General features: G+C 36.6%; 2 protein-coding genes across 3 annotated transcripts; both read left to right on the forward strand.

Moving 5' to 3' along the window:
* Positions 1-307: 307 nt before the first annotated feature.
* Positions 308-8,389, forward strand: LOC117293083 (tyrosine-protein kinase receptor Tie-1-like). Its single transcript, XM_033775299.1, has 10 exons — positions 308-609; positions 1,883-2,231; positions 2,570-2,680; positions 3,140-3,303; positions 4,689-4,802; positions 5,589-5,659; positions 5,988-6,028; positions 6,296-6,395; positions 6,842-6,947; positions 7,371-8,389. Exons 2-10 carry the CDS (start codon positions 1,979-1,981, stop codon positions 7,395-7,397), a joined length of 987 nt encoding a protein of 328 aa, XP_033631190.1. The 5' UTR covers positions 308-609; positions 1,883-1,978; the 3' UTR covers positions 7,398-8,389.
* A 2,259-nt stretch (positions 8,390-10,648) lies between these two features.
* Positions 10,649-21,647, forward strand: LOC117292138 (fibropellin-1-like). Of its 2 annotated transcripts, XM_033774063.1 has the most exons (10): positions 10,649-10,768; positions 12,362-12,484; positions 13,130-13,252; positions 14,149-14,271; positions 14,767-14,889; positions 15,320-15,442; positions 15,925-16,041; positions 18,390-18,617; positions 19,936-20,084; positions 21,365-21,647. In XM_033774063.1, the coding sequence occupies exons 1-10, from the start codon at positions 10,705-10,707 to the stop codon at positions 21,608-21,610; spliced, it is 1,419 nt and encodes a 472-aa protein (XP_033629954.1). In that variant the 5' UTR covers positions 10,649-10,704; the 3' UTR covers positions 21,611-21,647. The 2 variants fall into 2 exon arrangements, with proteins under 2 accessions (XP_033629954.1, XP_033629955.1); XM_033774064.1 differs by lacking the exon at positions 19,936-20,084 and having other exon boundaries at positions 21,365-21,449.
* The last annotated feature ends 203 nt before the right edge of the window (positions 21,648-21,850 follow it).

Below are 21,850 nucleotides of genomic sequence, written 5' to 3' on the forward strand. Positions count from 1 at the left end.
ATGTTAGGTGATTTCTCATACGTGTTTTGAATAATAATAATAATAAAAAGTGTGTACAAGGTGAGAGCACATGCAAGTATATAGGGCAATTTAATTATTAGGCATGGTTTGTTGGCTCTGCAAGAGGCCTACAAAGATTTGTAAAAAAAAAATCTGTCAAAAACTTGACCTAGCATTTATATATGAAAGATAATGAAAAAACTAAAAACAGATATTTTTAATTACAACAAAATTTGTAAGATTTGAAACTAATGTTTGTTAGAACGAGTAACTCGTCCTAACTCAGAATGGGTTTAATGCATATTTACATCAATGCATACTAAACGTCTATGGTTGCTAAACTTTAACTGGTCCTAAGTCCTAAGATTAATCGTAAGTTAGAAAGAGTTTTGTTAAAATTGCAGATGGTCAGAGTAGGGAAGTTACTAAATTTCTTATTTGTACTTTGATCTTTCATTAGATAAGCCGACGTATGAAATCAACACGGTATTGTTAGTTGCACTTATCATTGTTGGGTTGGTTGTCATAATTGTTCTTCCGATTTTAATTATTGTGTGCGTCAAGTTGAGGAAAGCACAGAAAGATCCTCAAAGAAACCGCGGGGAACAGGTAGGACAAACTTTTCAACTCAATCTTGCCTGCATGATGAAGTAAACAACACTTAAAGACAATGGGGTGGATTTCACAAAGAAAGACTAGTCTTTTCTGGACGGGTTACTCGTCCTATCTTAGGACTAGCCTAAAGGTTTTTTCTCCTATAGGACTAGTCCCAACTCTTTGTGAAATCGACCCCTGGCTTTGGTAATTGTCAAAGACCAGCTATTTCTCACTTTGTATACCTAAACCTAAGCTTTCAGATGCCTTGAATTCAAGACCTAAGCTGAGGTATTCAGTTCAAATATTTTAGTGAGAAATTACTTCTTATTCAAAAACTGTGTTACTTCAGAGGGAGCCATTTCTCACAATGTTGTTAACTATCAACAGCTCTCCATTGCTCGTTACCAAGTAAGTTTTGATGCTAACACTTATTTTGAGTAATTACAAACAAATTAATTTCCTTTAAAGACCTGCTTGAACGATAATGTCAAGTCGTGAACTTTGCTGAATTCCACTTAAAATGTTTTCGATGAATAAGGAAATCGAGTCATATGATTATAAATAGGTTTCAATTGTGTAAAGAAACAATCATTTTGTATGCCCTTGTCCAGAGCTTTTCTGCGAGATTTGCGAAAAGCCCCGTTACGTAATCACTCTCAAAACGTCATAAGTAGATAAAGCCGCTTTGTTGCAGCGTGGATGTATAACAAAGCAAACTCCCACAAATGACGTCAGCGGCATTGTCCTTTGACGCCCGCTCTCAACGGCAGAAGTGTTTTTAGTTTTTCAAAAAACCTTTAGGTAGGGGCCTGATTTTTTAATCGATAATTACGAAAAGTTCAGAAGTGTACACATTTTAAAATTACATTAAAATGGTGAACAAGTGCATTATAAACAAGTAAAAATACCATTTCTGTTGAAAACATTCCGCTCAGGTAGCTGTTTAAATAATAATACAAAGAAGTACACAAATTTTGCTGAAATGATATGTCACACGTACTATGATAGCATTCTGCATGACAAGAATAGACAGGCTGTCCCAGAGCTGAAAATCAAACCATCCAACCCCCCCGAAAAAAAAGAGAGAACAAAAAAGTTAATTTAAATGTTTGTTATTAACAGTTTAACAAAACGCGATTAGAGTTAAATTAATACATTTTAACACACACACCAGTACAATAAACCAAAAGTTCTATGTATACATACTCTCCCTTTTACTTTGTGTTCGTATCCTTAAGAAATATGAGTCTAGAAAATATATTGTGTGGTTTCTTGTGATGTTTAGGACCCCCGTGATATTGTGAGTGTACCCGCCAACGATCCGTCTGTTGAAGCGGGAGGAATAACTAATCCAGCCGAATCACCGATCGAACTACACCCAATGACACAGCCTGTTATCTCAGGAGGAATGTCTAACCCAGCCCAACCACCAATCGATATACATATGACAGAAGAAGAAGTTAAATATGAGAACGCCGGTCTTCCAACTTGGGCAGTCAAGTGGTCCATTTTGTGGACGAACGTGATCTTGGAAGAAACAGTACTCGGTAGAGGCAACTTCGGAGAGGTTCGTCTTGGTGGCATTAAGATGGGTGGCAACAGAGTTACTAAAGCTGCAATCAAAATGCTCATAGGTTGGTTAACAATTATTATGTACGTATAGTAGCTCAAGGTCTCTAAATCGGGACCACAAGGTGGCTTATCTTTTGTAGTTAAGTGACAGGATAAGCAGTTTTATTTGTCACCATGTTGTTTGTGATGTGGGGAATCTGTCAAACCGATTTCTTGAACACATTTTCTGTCATGTAAACCTTCCAGCTTTTTTTTTTACATTTGTTTGTTTTGTTTTGTTTGAGTTGTTTGTTTTGATTGAGGAAGTAGTAAATTGTGTTTGGTTGTAAACAATGATTATTGTGATGATTGACAGCAGAAAGTCTCCGTCTTGAAACACAAACTTTTTCCTTTTATCTAGCTGGCGCATCAGAGAAAAGCACTGCTGACTTTTGGAAGGAGTTCAAATTGATGACAGTAATCGGACCCCACCCCAATGTCATCGGTCTTTTGGGTGCTTGTATAAACGCAGGTAGAAATAATAATTATTTCTAATTTCGATTAAAACCTTAACCTTCCGTGAAAAAAAAAGAAAAACACCTGATATTTTTTGTATTTTTCAAACAAATAGGCCCTATGAATGTGCTAAAAAATTCCTTGACAAAGCACATGAGCCATTTTTTTTCATCAACACACGACTGCTTACTATGATGAAACTCCTTCAGGTATAAAGAGGAAAAGAGTGGGGAAAAACTTCATGCACATGATGTCATTTGAGTACGGCACCCTCTTGGCTGGAAATCAAAAGAGTGGCTTGAAATCGAAAGAATGTTGCAAATTTTCCCATTGATTCACCTTCGCTTTTGAAGCAAAATATATGTTGATGTGTGTCCTTGTAAATTTGAATGCCGCATTTCTTTGTGGGTTTCAGCTAAGTCTGTCAAAAGAAGAAAAAAATACTTATAATTAAGTAAGTTATGTTTTGTTCCAGGAAATCTCTACGTTGCGTTGGAGTACCTTCCTGGAAATAATCTCCACAAACATCTTCTGGAAAATGGCCCAAACCAGCAGCAAAGGAAACCTCTTACTATCATGCAAAAGTTGAAATTTAGTGTGGAAATTGCAAAAGGAATGCAGCATCTCTCTGAAGCAGGGGTGAGTTATTTTTTTTAATAAAATAGTAACTTTATGCAGAGTAGTAATTTCGCTCCGCCCCAATGGCCAGGCTATCCAGGACAAGGGATGGGCTAATCAGCTTGCACAGATTCTTGTTCAGGAAGTATGTCATGCGTACAGTGTGAGTGTGATGCATGATGGGACTGAGCATTTTCAGGATATAGGACCGTGCTTAATACAATTGCTGTCCCAGCGCCTTTGGTTAATGTAAGGCGCTGGAGACGAGCGAAAGTAGGAACGGGAGACTTTGGAACGCTAGGTGGCAGCAGACTAACCAGGTGAAATTCCATTGTTTACGTAGTTCTGGACATGCGCACATTACCAAGAACAATGGATTTAACTAGTAAGTCTGCTGTCACCTAGCGTCTTAAAAGGCTGTTGGTTCATGACGTGTGTGTCCCTCTTGATTTTCTCCACCCAACAGGGGTAAATGGATGCCTATAATCTGTTTGAACATGAAGGTAGAAGGATGAGGTTGTTTTGTATTAATTTAATTAAACGACCACTAGGACGACCATTAGCCAAAATTTTGGCCCGACCATTATAAGCATTGAACTAATTACTAGGCTGCAATCGGGTAAAGTAAGAATGTGTGAGATGAACATTTTATGATTTTTTTCCGCCATCTAGGTAATAATATTGAAAATTTCACCCTATCCTGGGTGCATCATCAAACCTGATAAAACATTTGGTTGATATCCGTCCTCTAATTGGTACTCGCTCAATGGGAGACTTTCTGGGACGATAGAGGGCAGCAGACTTACCGGATAAATCCATTGTTCTCAGAATTATGCGCATGTTCAGAACTACGTAAACAATGGAAATTTACCCGGTATGTCTGCTGCCACCTAGCGTTGGAAAGTCTCCTATTGGATGTTGTATCAAATGAAATAAATTAAATTAAGTTGAAAAAAATAGCCAATATCTGTTTTGGTATAAAATACACGTCACTATGTTCTTGCTTTTGTTTATTTGTCTATCTGATCTTTCCATCCAGGGAACCTGGCAAGCTCCACAAATGAAGATAAACACCAAGCTGGCAACAACCAATCTCTCTCGTACAATTATTGGTTTAACGTCTATGATTATGAACTGCGAAAATCAAGAAATTGTGATTCAGTAACTAGACGACACAATTTATTCTAGTCATAGTGAAATCAGCGGTTAGCTGGGGGATTCGAACCCGCAACCTTATGATTGCAAGTCCTGCACTCTAACCACTTGACCACGATGACCATGCTGTTACCACGATCTGTTGCACTTTACTGCCTGTTGGTAGTGACACCAAATCTCTCTCCGTGAGTTGTGGTGGCTCTGTAAAAACACACAATTGTTTTATCAACTCAACATGTTTATCTTTGCAGATAATTCACCGTGATTTGGCAGCTAGGAACATACTTCTCGGAGAGGAGTTAGTCGCCAAGGTTTCTGATTTTGGATTGTCTCGCAGAGAACATATCTATGTCCAAGTATCGGAGGTAATTTAAAGTCGGCAGGAGCTCTTGCAGTAATGTCAGTCCCTATGCCCTAGTGCTGTAGACCTTTATCTTCAGGCACTTTGTATTTCTTCCATAAATATCAGTGTAACCAGACTGCGGCTGAACGGGCGCCACATTACGCTTTTGTTCATAATTGGTGTCGGCATGTCAAAAAGGTCTAGTGATTATCAGATTGGATTTATTTAGCGCCTAATATAAAGTTATCCAAATAATTCAGGTCGACAATCCGAATTTCGCAAGGTCAGGTCATGCTCTTGTCAAGTTATCTTAACTTTGTTCAAACCGCGGAACTGTTTCACCGAAATTATCATCTCTTGAAATTAAAATGGGTAGGATATAAAAAAAGTACAGAATGATAAATTATCAAAAAGATAAGTGCCAACAGCTCATTGTTTAAAATCTTGCCCTTGCTAGCATTTTTTGAATTTCTGAGAAATATTTTAGACTGGAATATTGTCAGAAAGAAGTAATTTTCCACGAATTTGATTTTGAGACCTCATAATTATAGATTTGGAGGTCTCGAAATCAAGCATCTGAAACCACAAAACTTTGTGTGACAAGGGGGGTTTTTCTTTCATTATTGTCTCGCAACTTTGACGACCAACTTAGCTTTACTTTCACAAGTTTGTTATTTTATGCAAATGTTGAGATACACCAAGTGAGAAGACTGGTCTTTGACAATTACCAATAGTGTCCAGTGTCTTTAACCTTCCTAAAAGCTTTAGGATCATGTCTCATCAATATTTTGTCTTATTTTAACAACAGGCGGCGATTCCGATTCGCTGGTTGTCCATAGAATCCCTGACGAGTCAGCTGTATGTTTCCCAAAGTGACGTGTGAGTCTTTGTAAATGAAATATTTATTACTTACACTTTGATTAATATTTGATTGATTGATATTGATAGTTTATTATTATTATTCCTTTTATATATATATTTTTTTGGAGGGGGGGGGGGGTGGGGGTGTGGGGGCTAACAGTTAAATGATTGCGAGGGAGTGAGCTGATGTTGAATCTTTCTCAAGTGTTGTTAAAAGTAAGCTGTCAAACCCAGTCAGTTCTTTTCTCCTCAACTGTCCTGGTGGCTTCTTTTGTATTGATTTTTTTTTTTTACAAATAATGTTTTGGTATTTAAGTTGCTTTTGTTTGTATTTATTTGACTGTAGATGGTCTTTTGGAATCTTACTCTGGGAGATTATGACTTTCGGTAAGTATAATAACTAGGCCCAACTATCATGTCTGAGTCTCTGCTTACCAAAGGAGTTCTGTGCTTCAGTGAATCGAAGAATTATTGGGTTAAGGCTGAGCCATGAATTTGGTTAAGTGCCTTGCTTAAGGACACAAGTGTCACGACTTGGGGATTCGAACCCACACTCTGCTGATCAGAAACACCAAAGTTAGGATTCAGTGCTCTTAACCGCTCGGCCACGACCCTTCTACACCCCAAATTACTATGTTTTGTTTTATTTCTTAGGTGGGGTGCCCTACCAATGTATCCATACGACCGGAGAACTGATAAACAAGCTAATGGGCGGATACAGGATGCCTCAACCTGAAGCCTGTCCGGACAAGATGTAAGGCCCGTAACACGCATGAACTCTGGGGTGTGGTTTATGGGGGGGGGGGGATACATGTATCCTCTCAACATTTTGGATATAGAAGACAGGGAACAACAGTAACACCTCCTCCTGAATCATTGTTGTAAAAACACAAATTATAATGCCTGTAAAAGAAGTGGAAATGAAGATGAAATGACGGTTCAACTGTGGCTATTTATAAAGAATAAACTAGTCGTGCGATAGTACAACTACTAATCTTTAAAATTGTTCTTAATATAATCATTAGTGCAATTTTAATTGAGTAGAAATATGCGGCACGGTTTTTTTTTCTTTCTTAAGACACAATCTGATGTACAAGTGTTGGAATCGTACAAAAAATGTTCTTTAAAAAATGTTTACATTTCTTAAATGTAATTCAATTAAGAAGAATAATGCGTTTAATTTTCTTTTCATTTCTTAAGTTACGATCTGATGTTGAAGTGTTGGAATCGAGCACCAAACCTTCGCCCAAGTTTTAAAGTAATCACCGAAGAACTGGACAAAATAAGAGTCGCCCTTCAACCGCATGTACGTATGTAGTAATAATATTAATAATAAGACTTGTAATGCGCCCATATCCACCCTGCTGGATGTTCAAGGCGCATGTGTTTATTCGTTTGTGTTTTGTCGATGCTCCCACTGCTGCAATGCATGTTTGAACTGTTCATGTTTTAGAAAACATGTTGGTCACAAACGGCTTGTACCAAAATACCAATACCGATCGCAAACAGACGCAAGGTTTTGCCTACAACTTCCATTCACATAAAGAGGTCAAAGTAAAGGTCATGTTCGGGCATGACATTTTTTCAAATGTAGTACGTGTATGTAATTAAACATAGTATACCAATTTCTTTAAAAAAATGTTAAAGAACTCCTTTTCAGAAATCCCTTTGTTACTTGTTTTGAAAGCCATGAAATCTAATCTGAGCTTTTATGTTTATTCATTTGTAGATTTACGAGAACTCAGTTCTCTCCTAGAATTTTTGCGCCACCGAACCGTAGTTTGAAGATGACTTGATACCTACACTGGGTAACTACACTGTCTGATGTTATACCAATAATGAATAAGTGTCAACTAAGCCGCTTAGTGTTGAAAGAAAATTTAAGTAAAGTGGAATGATTTGCCGAAGGAGTTTGTATGGGGTGAAGGCGGCCAGGTTTTTCTAAGTTTGGTTTAAAACTCTCTGTTTCTGAATTTCGATAGTCAAAAAGTATAATAGGAATTTACCTTAATATTACGCTAGCCTTTATATTGAACAAAAATAATTCGGGATTGGATATTTTGGTATAGTTGCCGGAAAACATTTGTTTTGTTTGCACTTTGTTTAAGTGTTCAAGCAATAATTAAATGTTGGTGTTTTGTTAAGGTGTTAATTTGGGGGATATTTGTTGTTATTTTAAAAAGGTTTATTCTGCTGTGTAACCCGTTCTCAAACAAAAATATGTTGCTAAAGTGTTATCACCTTAAAAATGTGCTTGCATTATTAGACTTAAAATGCGCTGGGGAAAATCTATCAATATGATGATGTCAATCGGTGTAAAATAAAAGTATTTTAAAGTTTATTGTTTCTATAACCTTTTAAACTCCTCAAGTCCTGAACTACGTCGACGGCGGTTTGCGGAAGGACTTGCAAAGTCTACCCGTACCACGGACCTTCTCCCACCAACTATAGATATTAGAGTCATTATTGCAGTGAGTCATTATTGCAGTGAGTCATTATTGCAGTGAGTCATTATTGCAGTGAGTCTGCGCAGTGCCAATAATAGCCTATCATCCAGCTGGGTTCCAGGACCGCTCGTGTCAGAAACAGTACTGATCCGTATTTTGTTAACTTACTAAATAGGTAGTTGCTTCCGTTTGTGAGTTTTGTTGGTGGTTTATTTATGTCTCTTTGATGTAGCTTCCAATAGCGATATATATTTTTTAAATGTAAACTGTATATTTTTATATGAAAAATATTTTTGTATGTAAACTATTTTTGTATAAAAAATTGTTGTTTTTTTTTTAATCCTGTAATTTGGCCACGAGTGTAAAGAACAATAAACCAAACAAAAACATCGGACATTTTCATCTTGCATATAGATTAGAGGGCGCTATCAGCTTACGAATATGGACCATGTGAGAGGTCATCAATACATTTGGGAAGATCCGGCTATCCGATCGGGCTGGTATCTGACCCTTAAGTGTGAAATCGGGGCCAATTTCATAGCGCTGCTAAGCACAACAATTTGCTTAGCATGAAATTTTGGCCTCGATAAAAACAGAATTACCAACCAAATTTCCACGTGGTTTTGAGGATAAACAAACAACAGCTGAATACAAGTAACAAGCAATATGCAACAAATGGAAATATGGTTGGTAATCCTGATTGATCAATATTAACGGAACGAGAACGCAACCTTATTTCTTGCATTATTATATCCCGTTTTTTGAGCATTTCATTATATTATTTCTTTAATGTTTTACTTCTGTACTGGAAATGTTGTACAATCGTGCTGAGAAAGAGGACAACTCTCTCATTTTCTTTAACTCGCTAGGTTTACATATTATGTACTTCCTTAAGTTGTATTTGTTTGCACATGTTCCTAAAAATTATAAAATGGCATGTATACGTCTACTTGGTTCTTTTTAAAGGGGCGGAGTTTTCACACAGATTGTAGATGTTTATTTAAAGGCAGTGGACGCTATTGGTATTTACTCAATTTTTTTTTTTAGCATAAAACCTTACTTGGTAACGAGTAATGGGGAGAGGTTGATAGTATAAAACATTGTGAGAAATGGCTCCCTCTGAAGTGATGTAGTTTTCGAGAAAAAAGTAATTTTACACGAGTTTGATTACGAAACCTCAGATATAGAATTTGAGGTCTCGAAATCAACCATCTAAAAGCACACAACTTCGTGTGACAAGGGTGTTTTTTCTTTCATTATTATCTCGCAACTTCAACGACCAATTGAGCTCAAATGTTCACAGATTTGTTATTTTGCATACGTTGAGATACACCAATTGAGAAGACTGGTGTTTGACAATTACCAATAGTGTCCAGTATCTTTAATTGAACACGAAACATTCAACAGCATAACAATAACTATTGACTAAGTTCCATTACTTAAAAATAAAATGTAGGCTTGTTGTCAGAGTCGATTCGCAGTAACATTTGTTTAACTGTGGATATGGGTAACACCAAAATGAATATTCTTGATCCCCGATGCAAACTTAACATTTATTAAGTACATCTATTAAAGTATAATGTTGTTATGAGTTTACTCAAGTTCATTTGTTCATTACGAGTAAAACAAGCAGTACAAGAATAGTTTAATAAACACAATGAAAATAAAATAAAAAACAGCCTTTATATGTTGTTATCGAGGTAATTGTGAACTGCTTACAACCATTGCTAACGTCATGTGCAAGGGGGTCTATGGAAATAAAAAGGGAAAGTCACTGTGGCATTATATCACCGACCTGCGGTAAAGTGCATCAAACTAATGCAATAAGTGAAGAGAAAAGAAAGAAAAGAAAGGATAAAAATAACGACATATGCAAGAAGTGGTAACAATTTTTCGCATTGGTAACACACGTAATTGATGATGGGCAGTTGGAAACATCCATTGTACATGTTTAAATATGTTGCCTAACGAATGAGGACACTATGTTGCAATCCAATGTATCACTGGGGCAAGCCTTAGGAGTAAATCTTATGATACCATAGGATTATGAGGAGTATGAAGTATCAATTTAAGACCCAATTTAATAACGATTTTACTCGGTGGGTCCACTTTACTGTAGCAGGAAATAACACACCGTGGTGCCTGTCGCATTAATATCATAAAATTTACAAGGAAAGGTGGAATGTTTTTTCTTTTTGTGACAATTTTGAATGTTTGCCTTTGTGCAGATGAGGTCGGTTTTGTCCTCGCTTCGATGCGTTTGAAGTATAAGCATATTTTTTTTGAAGACCCATTTTATAAGAGATTTTTTTCTAGATCGAATGGGAAAGGCTAGCTAGCCTTTGGTGGTGTTTCGGCATTTTAGGAAGTGCAAAAACACATAGTTAGACCAAACTACCAAGTTCTTATTAATATAAGCGTTCATTTTCTTTCATTTTTTTTTTTTCGTTTTGTTTTGTTTTTTTAATCCATGCTTCTGTTGTCCCTTTTTTACGGTATAGTGGTTATGACTCATAGTTCTGAGAAGAACAAGCACCATTAAAGGGTAGGTTGTCTTCATTCTTGTGTGTCACAAACTGGAAACAGAAAGATAGTTAAAGTTTTGTACTTGACAAAATGAAGAAGTTGTTGCTGTTTGTGATCGTGATTGTGTTCGTGGTAGGATCGTTGGCTCTTGATGGTAAGTAGCTCTGTCTCTGGGGTGGTAGACCAAATAATATGCACATAATTGCTACGTCTAGTTTGGGAACTATCGTAAAACTGAAATTTGTCATAAAGCTAAATAATGGCAGCTTGCGTGAATTTGCCATCAGGGCCGGTTTTGTATAATGTTATCACTCCATTGCACGTAGGCCTACGATGTATTTATAATAATATAGGTTTCTCGGTCAATTTCGTTAAATGAGCGACCAATTTAATTTTCATGCGTTCGAATTAAAACTATTTTGCCTCTCCGGTTTTTACTGCGTTTCAAATTCAGAATTCGGCCATTCAATTTTGTTTTGAGGCATTCAAGTTGCTAGCATACTCATTCATTCATGACACACAATCATCATTCAATTTAGCAAAGCTGGTTCGACTAGAGATTTTGTTGATCTAATCATTTAATTTTGTAAAGAGGCAATCAATTTCGCTAAACGATTATTCAAAATAAATGTACGACTAAAGAAATACGAATAAACAGAGTTTTATTTATTAAAAAGAGTTATAAAGCGCATTTCCAGCATAGACCAATGCGCTTTAAAATAATTTTTTTAATCAAATACAATAAAAAGCTAAAAATCACACACATTAAAAGCACCAAAAACAGCACATTAAAGAAGTGTATAAAGGATTAGTAAAAATATAAACCTATACGGGAAAAGCACTGCAAAAAAAAAGTTAAACCAGCAACATTAAAATTCCTTTGGAAAGAGGAAAGTTGCATTAGGGGCGTTACGAAGGCTCACAGGAAGACTGTCTTAAATAAAAGTCTGGACCCTGAAACAGAAAAAGACTTGTCCACGAAAGATCTTTTGGTGGACGGTATGGCAAGTCGTGTGTGATCTTGGGTTTATCTAAGCCCTTGGCGACCAGAGTTTTTTTTATATATTCAAAAACTCTTGACCCATCCGATGTTGATTCGGAGAAGTCGAGATTATCAAGGACAAACGGTGTAAATTTCCCAGGTATTATATTTGGAGGAATGAATATATTGCCATCTTTGGTTTCGTCAGTGATCTGATCTGCTACCGATGTTAAAAGGCGTTGCAGTTCGACATAACTGATGCACAAACCAAGTCTGTTGAGTACAAGTTTAACTTTTTCTTTTAATGGTCAGGAACCATAACAAAAATTTAAAACGTTTCTTATAAAACACGTAGGAATTGGTCACGTGATATATTGTCGGGATCCCAACAAAGTTTTGTGCACTTTATTTCACTGCTACTAATATAAATTGGCAGACTTTTTCGAGCAATGGCTCAAATGAAAGCTTGTAACTTTCTCAACCCCCATCCAAATACCTATTGAATTTTAAATCAAAATTTTTGGGTCAAATCGGCAAAAAATCTGATAGCATCTTGAACACAATTTTAGCAAATTTGAAGAGGGTAGGGTTTAAAGTTAAATTTGTTGGGGTGATTTGACATGGAATGACCCTACAAGCTGTATTATATGTGCATTGCAGTTCCTTATGGAACTGATGTTAAACCAAAGTAAACACGTTCTCACAGTGACACTCTAACAGACTAACAATGATAAGAATTGTCTCATTCTTTATTCCCATGTTTAGTTCAAGATGCGTGTGTGAGTTTCCCTTGTGTGAATGGTGGAGTCTGCAATGCTGTACAAGGCTCAAGTACTGACTATACATGCGATTGTCAAGGGTGCTTTGCTGGCAGTAACTGTGAAACAAGTAAGTTGTCAGCGAATTTCATATTTTACGGATTTTATTTTAACTTAGCGCATGCCTGGAATTACACAGAGGCCATGGATGGCCTCCATTGCCCCTTGGTCTTGGCCTTGGTGCCCCTTCAAAAGTTTCCCATTGACTTGTAGATTTTCAAACGGACGTGCAACTTACAAAATGAAAAGGGCTTGCCATCGCAAAGCTAAATGTCCAGGTCTGTAACTTGTTGGTGCTCTACCAACTAAAGCCCTATGTTGGCGGGCTCCCTATTTTTAAAATGTATAAATGTTTGATACCGTCACAAATTGAGTATATTCTGCTTTCTCCAGAAGACGATCAGAGCATACTGATCGAAACGTCGAGTTGAAACCAACGGTTCTTTTCAGAACCACCACAACTCATTAGAGATAGTCATAACATGGTGTTACCACAAACCTTTCTATATCATATTTCCACCATGCAAAGTTTCAAATCCTGTATATATATAGCGAGGAAGCTTGCTTGGTAAGAATCATTTTGTTGTGCTTAGCTACTTTTTGTTCTTAGGCAGCCATTGAATTCGGGCGAAGATTACACATTGATTCCTTAGTACCAAGTAGCAATTATACCATTGGGGAATTTGACTTAACTCATTGTTTGTGTATTTCTTAGGTTTGAACCCATGTAACCCCGATCAATGCGTGAATGGTTTCTGTGTATCATCTACTACTGATCCATGCAATCAATATGAGTGTGTATGCGATTTCTGCTATGAGGGAACCAACTGTGATGTCGGTAAGTTTGACACGTCAACCTTTCTTTTCAACTTATTATTCATCTAATAGTTTTACATCGAGAATAAAAGAATATCGTTTGTGGTTACGGAAAAAAATATATCCAATAGATTTCAAGTGTACACCAGCAGTAAAGATTACCATTTGGTTTTTCCCTTACACCAATGTGTAAAGCAAGGTATACTTAGTACTTTCCTGAGTTCTGTGAAAAAACAAAACAAGGGATAAACTATAATGGGGTTCGAACCCAGAACCCAGAACCTTTGCCATACTAGAACAGATGTCGAACCACTAGACCACCCAGAACTCGGCTCATACACAATGGCACAAGACAGCCAGAAGTTTGAAGGCTATGGTTTCCGAAATAGATATTAAGAACCATAATTCCATCTCATTTTTATGTGATTGAAACAATCCAACGGTTCCAATAACCAAAGGTACATGTTGTATACATTGTATGTTCCTTTTAAAGGCTGTGGACACTATTGGTAACTGTCAAAGACTAGCCTTCATAGTTGGTGTATCTCAACATATGCATAGAATAACAAACCTGTGAAAACTTGAGCCAAATCGGTCATCCAACTTGCGAGATAATAATGAAAGAAAAAACACCCTTGTCACTCGAAGTTGTGTGCGTTTAGATGGTTGATTTCGAGACCTCAAGTTCTAAATCTGAGGTCTCGAAATCAAATTCGTGGAGAATTACTTCTTTCTCGAAAACTATGGCACTTCAGAGGGAGCCGTTTCTCACAATGTTTTACCCCATTACTCGTCACCAAGAAAGGTTTTATGCCAATAACTATTTTGAGTAATTACCAATAGTGTCCACTGCCTTTAAATGAAATAGATGATTGCAGCATCCTAACCATTACATGTACATTGTGTTTGATTCAACAGCCAAGAACCCATGCAACGTGAACCCATGTAACAATGGCGGAGAATGCGTTCAGGATCCTAATTTCTGTCCGAGTTACACCTGTACATGCCCCCCTTGCTATCAAGGTGTCAATTGCGAATTCAGTAAGTATTGTAACACTTCCTTCATCTGATTTGGCGTTGAACAAAGACGAATTGACCAGAGCGAGAATTGAACCAACGACCTCTGGATTAACGTGCCCGGCATTCTACCAACTGAGATATCTAGCTCCTCTTTTTTTGCCTACAGCAAATCATGCAATGAACTGTATTATGGTGTGTCATGATAGCCAATTGAACTAGCACAATGGACTCAAGCTCTGGTGTGTCTATGATCATCGGAGTGTGGATTGAAACAAAGTTTTTCAAGTTTTTGAAATGCTAGTTAAACAAAAAAAATTTTATTGACAAATTTTTAAAAAAGGAAAAAGATTGTTTTGGTAGTGACGGTCATAGGACATTTTGTTTTTACAAAATTTTATTTGAACTGATCTAGTATAATGGTGCTTTGAAGGTCCCTTTAATTTTTGTCTATAGAAATGCTGTGTCCCCCTCAGTGTATATTAAGTATTGATTAATCCTTAGGTGTAATTTGTGCAGGAGTGGACCAGTGCCGGACCAGTCCTTGTCAGAATGGGGGTGTGTGTGCTGCTGATGCTAATATATGCACCGATTATACCTGTGATTGCCCCGAGTGTTTCTATGGTGACAACTGCGAAACTCGTAAGTACCCAATTACTTCAAATTGACACTTCACTGTGATTAACTCAGCCGAATGTGTGTGCTACCATGCAGCAGCCAGTGATTAATTGCAAAGTTGTGTTTTTTTATTACAGGGTTCATTGTCTTTCTGTTTTGATAATTGCTTTTATTTGCCGTTCAGTTCATTAAGAAAGCCGTTCACAAATGACTTGTGAATAACCAGTTAACCTACAAAAGTATGTCAAAATGATGCAATCAACTTATGTCACTATGCCCTGACATATCCCCCCCCCCCCCTCCCCACACAATGTAAGTCCCTTCTCTTCCATTCAGTTATCACCATCACGGTCTGGCTTCAGGGAGATACAAAAATTGTGTTGCCTCAAATTAAGGATCTGTAGAAGTATTTGGAAGTTGTAATTTATTTGTCACTTTTGTGGTTATATTTTAGGTGTGAACCAGTGTATGCCTAATCCATGTAATAACAATGGTTTCTGCTCGCCAGTGGGATCTTCGTGCACTGACTATCAATGCACATGTGTTAACTGCTTCACGGGACCAACCTGTGATATACGTAAGTATACAAACAATCTAGTGTTTGTTTGATTTTCTGAAAATTATTTGAAACTAATGAAAATTTGTCTTGGGCAAGCGTGTTTAGAAGGGAGGATGTATGAGTGACGTTTGTAAACTGATTGTACTATTGTGAAACCTCCTTTTGTTTTAATTTTTAGAAATTATAGAAATTCCCCATTTGTGTTCTAACTCATTACTGGTGTGTTTATTTATTAAGTTTCTACTGTTATGATTATGTATTTCTTAGCTTGTCACTTTTCTGATTGGGTTTTGCAATAAGTCAACCGTTTTTTTTTTACAGTGGTTTTTACTTATCGGGCCATTTTATCTTTCAAGTTTTAAGTTTTAGTGTTTTACATTTTAAATCTTGGTTTACAACTGACCTGCTAAACTTGTAAATATAGCCTTTTGAAACTGTAATGGCTTTGAGGATCTGTGATAACATTATTTCTTATAAATAATATTGTAATTTTGTTTTAGTGCAAGATCCATGTGAAAACAATCCCTGTTTGAATGGAGGAACATGCACTGGGTTATCCTGTACGGAAAATAGCTGTACATGCGACGGATGCTATGTGGGACAAAACTGCCAGCAATGTAAGTATTATATTTGTTGATTTAGGGTTGAACAACAACAAAAATGTACAAAAATGGGACTTGAACCTCCAGTGTAATCAAAATAAGATACCCTTCACCCTTGAAGTTACAATACCTACTACATCCTACTGTATCCAAAAGTTCGGCCAGAATGTTGGAGGTGTTTCCCCTGGGAAGCCAGCACATTGTTTATTCCCATCCCTGCCTTTTTTCTGCAAAGGGAAAAAATATTATTCTTTATTCTACAACACCCTGAAAGGTTTTTGAATCTACAAAAGCTAGGGGAATCCCCTGGCTGCCTCTTTCCAGGTTGTATCGTAAACTTGGGTTTCATCCCTGGCCATTCGTCAGTTAACCGTTATATGGCCTCTGACTGGCACCCCTGACTATTGACTCATAGGAAGACTGCCAACAAAGGGCTGGATAGCTCAGTTGGAAGATTGTCGGTACGTTAATCTGGAGGACGTTGGTGCACGTCCTGCTCCAGTCAATTTTTGTTTGTTCAAACCCAAACTTTGATTAGAGTCCTCCTTATGCGTTGTACATTAAATGTTGTTTGAAGCATTTCTTCTGAAGACGAGCAGAGTACACTGTTCGAAATGCCAAGACTAACCCTCCCTTGAAAGAGATATTATACATAGTTGTACCTGCAAGTTCACTTTGAAGTTTCCGCTGTACATTGTCAATTTTTCTTTGTTCAAACTCAAACTTTTGATAAGAGTCCTCTTTACGCCACTGTACATTGTCAAGAATGAAATCTGTTTATTTGATTATTTTGTCCTCTCTCTTCTCGATGCTTTTAATGTTGTGACGTGCATGCGACATCAGTAATCAATCCATGTGAGAATGATCCCTGCTTAAATGGTGGGACATGCGTGGGTCTAAACGGCAATGCAACATGTGTGCGATCTGTACATGCTAGTGGTTTAATCTGCCAAACGCTTAGTGAGTCAGTGTGATTTACAATCGAGTGTCGAGCTTTGCTGTGTTTCCTTCTGTTATTATATGAGTTATTTGCACATAACACTACATCATTTCTTGACACCCTATTTAAAATTTTGTGGATATTTTGTTTTTTCAGTATTTGTGAGAATAAAGTATGTCTATTCCCCAAATGCTATATTAATTTCCATACTTTTTATGAAAATATAAACAAAATTCACAACAAAAACACCAAAAAGCAAATATTTAATTGATGTATGGTACATGTAGGGTTTGTATTGTTTTGGGGTTTTATTTGATTGATGTATGGTACATGTGGGGTTTGTATTGTTTTGGGGTTTTTATTGTATTTTTAGGCCTACATGTTTGTAATAAAAGTACAATATTTAAAATTTTTCTCTATTCATGTTTTCTTTTGGCTAAAATGTTTGGTCTAAATTGTGCTTGGAGTTTTACTGAAATTTGTTGATTTCCTCAACCTTGCCTCACTGCCAATTAATCTGTTTACATTCTCTGTAATATCTTTAATTTATTGTATCATATCATTTTCTATTTTTATATTAATGAATGCTTGTTATTCCCCGGGCATCAGTGTTTCACTAAAAGAAATCCTCAGGATGATAAACACGGAATAAACAATAAGATAAATTTACATCAGATAGATTATTGAAATATATAAAGTAAATGATAACTAGTAGAAAACAGCAGACAAGACAGGGGTTAGGCAATCTTAGATCTTAGGAAACCAAAAACAGACCGACAAAGAAGATTTATGAACAAGGAAATAATTATTTAAAAATAGTAAACATACATACATGTAATACTGGACTTGTAGCATGTGATTCACATTAGCATTGCCATTAATTCCTGGGTCAAAATAGAACCTCTGAATTGAGAAACTTTTTTCAAAATAATTGTTTGTACCAAACTTTGCACCGAGTGTTGTGCTATACACCAAGTTTTCTTCTTAACACCAAGTTAAGTTCTTAACACCAAATTGTTCTTAACACTAAGTTTTGCTAACCATTTATTATTCCTAACACCAAGTATTGTTCTTTACAACCAAGTGATTTTCTTTAATACCCTAACAGACCATTATCATGCTGAGAACACTGTTGGTCATGTTCCCTGAATCCGATTACAGTAATGAATGCTGACATTCATTCTGTCAAAAAGGAACCAGACTATTTTGCCTTCCAACCTCAGTTTGGTGACATTGATTTGAATGGGAGAAAAGACAAGATCATTGCCCCATGATAAAGGTCTAATGTCCTTCTGGATGCCAAGTATTTTTAATTATTGGTTAATTAGCAACTTTTTAAAAGTCACGGCAAGCCAAATTGAATTTGAACTACAATCATTAATTGTAATAATTCATTGATTCATTCTTTACATTTTCTCTACAGTCGATCTTTGTTCGGACAACCCATGTCATAACAATGGTGTTTGCCAACAGACAGGGGCTACAACCTTTGTGTGTAGTTGTCCTCTGGGATACACTGGACTCATCTGCTTAGATGTCAATGAATGTATCGTAAGCAATCCATGTCAAAATGGAGCAATGTGCACAGACACTGCTGAGTCTTATACATGTACATGTGTCGGTCAGTTCACTGGCATCAACTGCCAATATGGTAAGTCAATCAATGTATTCAGTTCAATATTGGTTCATTTTATAGAAAACATCATCAAGTAAAAAGTCAAGGACCTCGGGAGTTTAGTTTACACTGAAATACCATATTATGGTAAATACAATTTTAAAAAGATTACTTGAGTAATGAAGACAATCAGGAATGTTGAGAGCAGAACTTTTAAAAATAAAAATAAAATGGTGGACACAAAATGGAGTACTACATCTCTCACCACTAATAAAGGGCTGAAATCAAACAAGTTGTTGAAGTTAGCAATATCTCTAACATCTCTAATGACTAACTATTATTATTTGTTATTGATGTTATGGGTTTATTAAAATCTGCGTATAGCAGTGAGCCTAACAGGCTGAATTACAATACAAATGAACAAGCAGTCAAAAAGTATCTGGAGTAAATAAACACTGAGAAACAACTCCCTCTGAAGTAAAGTAGTTTTTTAGAAAGAGGTAATTTCTCACTAACAAAAAAATAAGTGGCTGAAACTTTTCTCAGGCATCTGAAAGCACGCAAGTTTATGCAGCTATCGTGTTTTTTCTTTCATTGTTCTCTTGCAACTTCGATAATAATAATAATTTAATAATAATAGGCAACATTTTGTTAGCGTATAAGGAGCAGCATCAATGTGCTCTAAGCGCCATCGATGACCAATTGAGTACAAGTTTGTCCAGTGCCTGTAAATAATGGTAGCAGTATTTTAGGACGAGTAACTCGTCCTAACTCAAGATAAGACTAGTCCTAACTCTTTGTGAAATCCACCCCTGGTGACAGTTGATTTGGGTCGGTGGCACAAATTAGTTTGGTGTAGCCCTCACCTTGAAGTTGCCATCTGACCTTGTGATGTTAGGTGATTTCTCATACTTGTTTTTATTAATAATAATAATAAAAAGTGTGTACAAGGTGAGAGCACATGCAAGTATATAGGGCATGCAATTTAATTATTATGCATGGTTTGTTGGCTCTGCAAGAGGCCTACAAAGATTTGTAAAAAAAAAATCTGTCAAAAACTTGACCTAGCATTTATAAATGAAAGATAATGAAAAAACTAAAACAGATATTTTTAATTACAACAAAATTTGTCAGATTTGAAACTAATGTTTGTTAGAACGAGTAACTCGTCCTAACTCAGAATGGGTTTAATGCATATTTACATCAATGCATACTAAACGTCTATGGTTGCTTAACTTTAACTGGTCCTAAGTCCTAAGATTAATCGTAAGTTAGAAAGAGTTTGGTTAAAATTGCAGATGGTCAGAATAGGGAAGTTACTAAATTTCTTACTTGTTCTTTGATCTTTCATTAGATAAGCCGACCAATGGAATCAACACGGTATTGTTAGTTGCACTTATCATTGTTGGGTTGGTTGTCATAATTGTTCTTCCGATTTTAATTATTGTGTGCGTCAAGTTGAGGAAAGCACAGAAAGATCCTCAAAGAAACCGCGGGGAACAGGTAGGACAAATTTTTCAACTCAATCTTGCCTGCATGATGAAGTAAACAACACTTAAAGACAATGGGGTGGATTTCACAAAGAAAGACTAGTCTTATCTGGACGGGTTATTCGTCCTATCTTAGGACTAGCCTAAAGGTTTTTTCTCCTATAGGACTAGTCCCAACTCTTTGTGAAATCGACCACTGGCTTTGGTAATTGTCAAAGACCAGCTATTTCTCACTTTGTATACCTAAACCTAAGCTTTCAGATGCCTTGAATTCAAGACCTAAGCTGAGGTATTCAGTTCAAATATTTTAGTGAGAAATTACTTCTTACTCAAAAACTGTGTTACTTCAGAGGGAGCCATTTCTCACAATGTTGTTAACTATCAACAGCTCTCCATTGCTCGTTACCAAGTAAGTTTTGATGCAAACACTTATTTTGAGTAATTACAAACAAATTAATTTCCTTTAAAGACCTGCTTGAACGATAATGTCAAGTCGTGAACTTTGCTGAATTCCACTTAAAATGTTTTCGATGAATAAGGAAATCGAGTCATATGATTATAAATAGGTTTCAATTGTGTAAAAAAACAATAATTTTGTATGCCCTTGTCCAGAGCTTTTCTGCGAGATTTGCGAAAAGCCCCGTTACGTAATCACTCTCAAAACGTCATGTAGATGAAGTAGATAAAGCCGCTTTGTTGCAGCGTGGATGTATAACAAAGCAAACTCCCACAAATGACGTCAGCGGCATTGTCCTTTGACGCCCGCTCTCAACGGCAGAAGTGTTTTTAGTTTTTCAAAAAACCTTTAGGTAGGGGCCTGATTTTTTAATCGATAATTACGAAAAGTTCAGTGTACACATTTTAAAATTACATTAAAATGGTGAACAAGTGCATTATAAACAAGTAAAAATACCATTTCTGTTGAAAACATTCCGCTCAGGTAGCTGTTTAAATAATAATACAAAGAAGTACACAAATTTTGCTGAAATGATATGTCATACGTACTATGATAGCATTCTGCATGACAAGAATAGACAGGCTGTCCCAGAGCTGAAAATCAAACCATCCCACCCCCCCCCCGACAAAAAAGAGAGAACAAAAAAGTTAATTTAAATGTTTGTTATTAACAGTTTGACAAAACGCGATTAGAGTTAAATTAATACATTTTAACACACACACCAGTACAATAAACCAAAAGTTCTATGTATACATACTCTCCCTTTTACTTTGTGTTCGTATCCTTAAGAAATATGAGTCTAGAAAATATATTGTGTGGTTTCTTGTGATGTTTAGGACCTCCGTGATATTGTGAGTGTACCCGCCAACGATCCGTCTGTTGAAGCGGGAGGAATAACTAATCCAGCCGAATCACCGATCGAACTACACCCAATGACACAGCCTGTTATCTCAGGAGGAATGTCCAACCCAGCCCAACCACCAATCGATATACATATGACAGAAGAAGAAGTTAAATATGAGAACGCCGGTCTTCCAACTTGGGCAGTCAAGGATAAACAAACAACAGCTGAATACAAGTAACAAGCAATAGGCAACAAATGGAAATATGGTGGGTAATCCTGTTTTTATCAAGGAAGAAATTTCATGCTAAGCAAATTTGTGTGCTTAGCAGCACTATGAAATTGGGTCCTGATGTTCAGGCTAACATGCATGCAGTGCTCATTACAGGCCACTAGATGTGGTATACTTGCCCCGAGTTTTAAAAATAATACTTGGCAGAAAGAAAGCACGATACATCAGCGACATCAGTTTAAGACAAAA

Source organism: Asterias rubens, chromosome 7, assembly GCF_902459465.1.
Source record: "Asterias rubens chromosome 7, eAstRub1.3, whole genome shotgun sequence".
Classification (NCBI taxonomy): domain Eukaryota; kingdom Metazoa; phylum Echinodermata; class Asteroidea; order Forcipulatida; family Asteriidae; genus Asterias; species Asterias rubens.

Coding starts and splice junctions, on each gene's coding strand:
- LOC117293083 (XM_033775299.1), top strand. CDS start 1,979: ATGACACAGCCTGTTATCTCAGGAGGAATGTCTAACCCAGCCCAACCA. Junction 2,232..2,569: donor TGCAATCAAAATGCTCATAG/GTTGGTTAACAA, acceptor CCTTTTATCTAG/CTGGCGCATCAGAGAAAAGC. Junction 6,396..6,841: donor GAAGCCTGTCCGGACAAGAT/GTAAGGCCCGTA, acceptor TCATTTCTTAAG/TTACGATCTGATGTTGAAGT.
- LOC117292138 (XM_033774063.1), top strand. CDS start 10,705: ATGAAGAAGTTGTTGCTGTTTGTGATCGTGATTGTGTTCGTGGTAGGA. Junction 14,890..15,319: donor TGGTGACAACTGCGAAACTC/GTAAGTACCCAA, acceptor GTTATATTTTAG/GTGTGAACCAGTGTATGCCT. Junction 18,618..19,935: donor TGGCATCAACTGCCAATATG/GTAAGTCAATCA, acceptor ATCTTTCATTAG/ATAAGCCGACCAATGGAATC.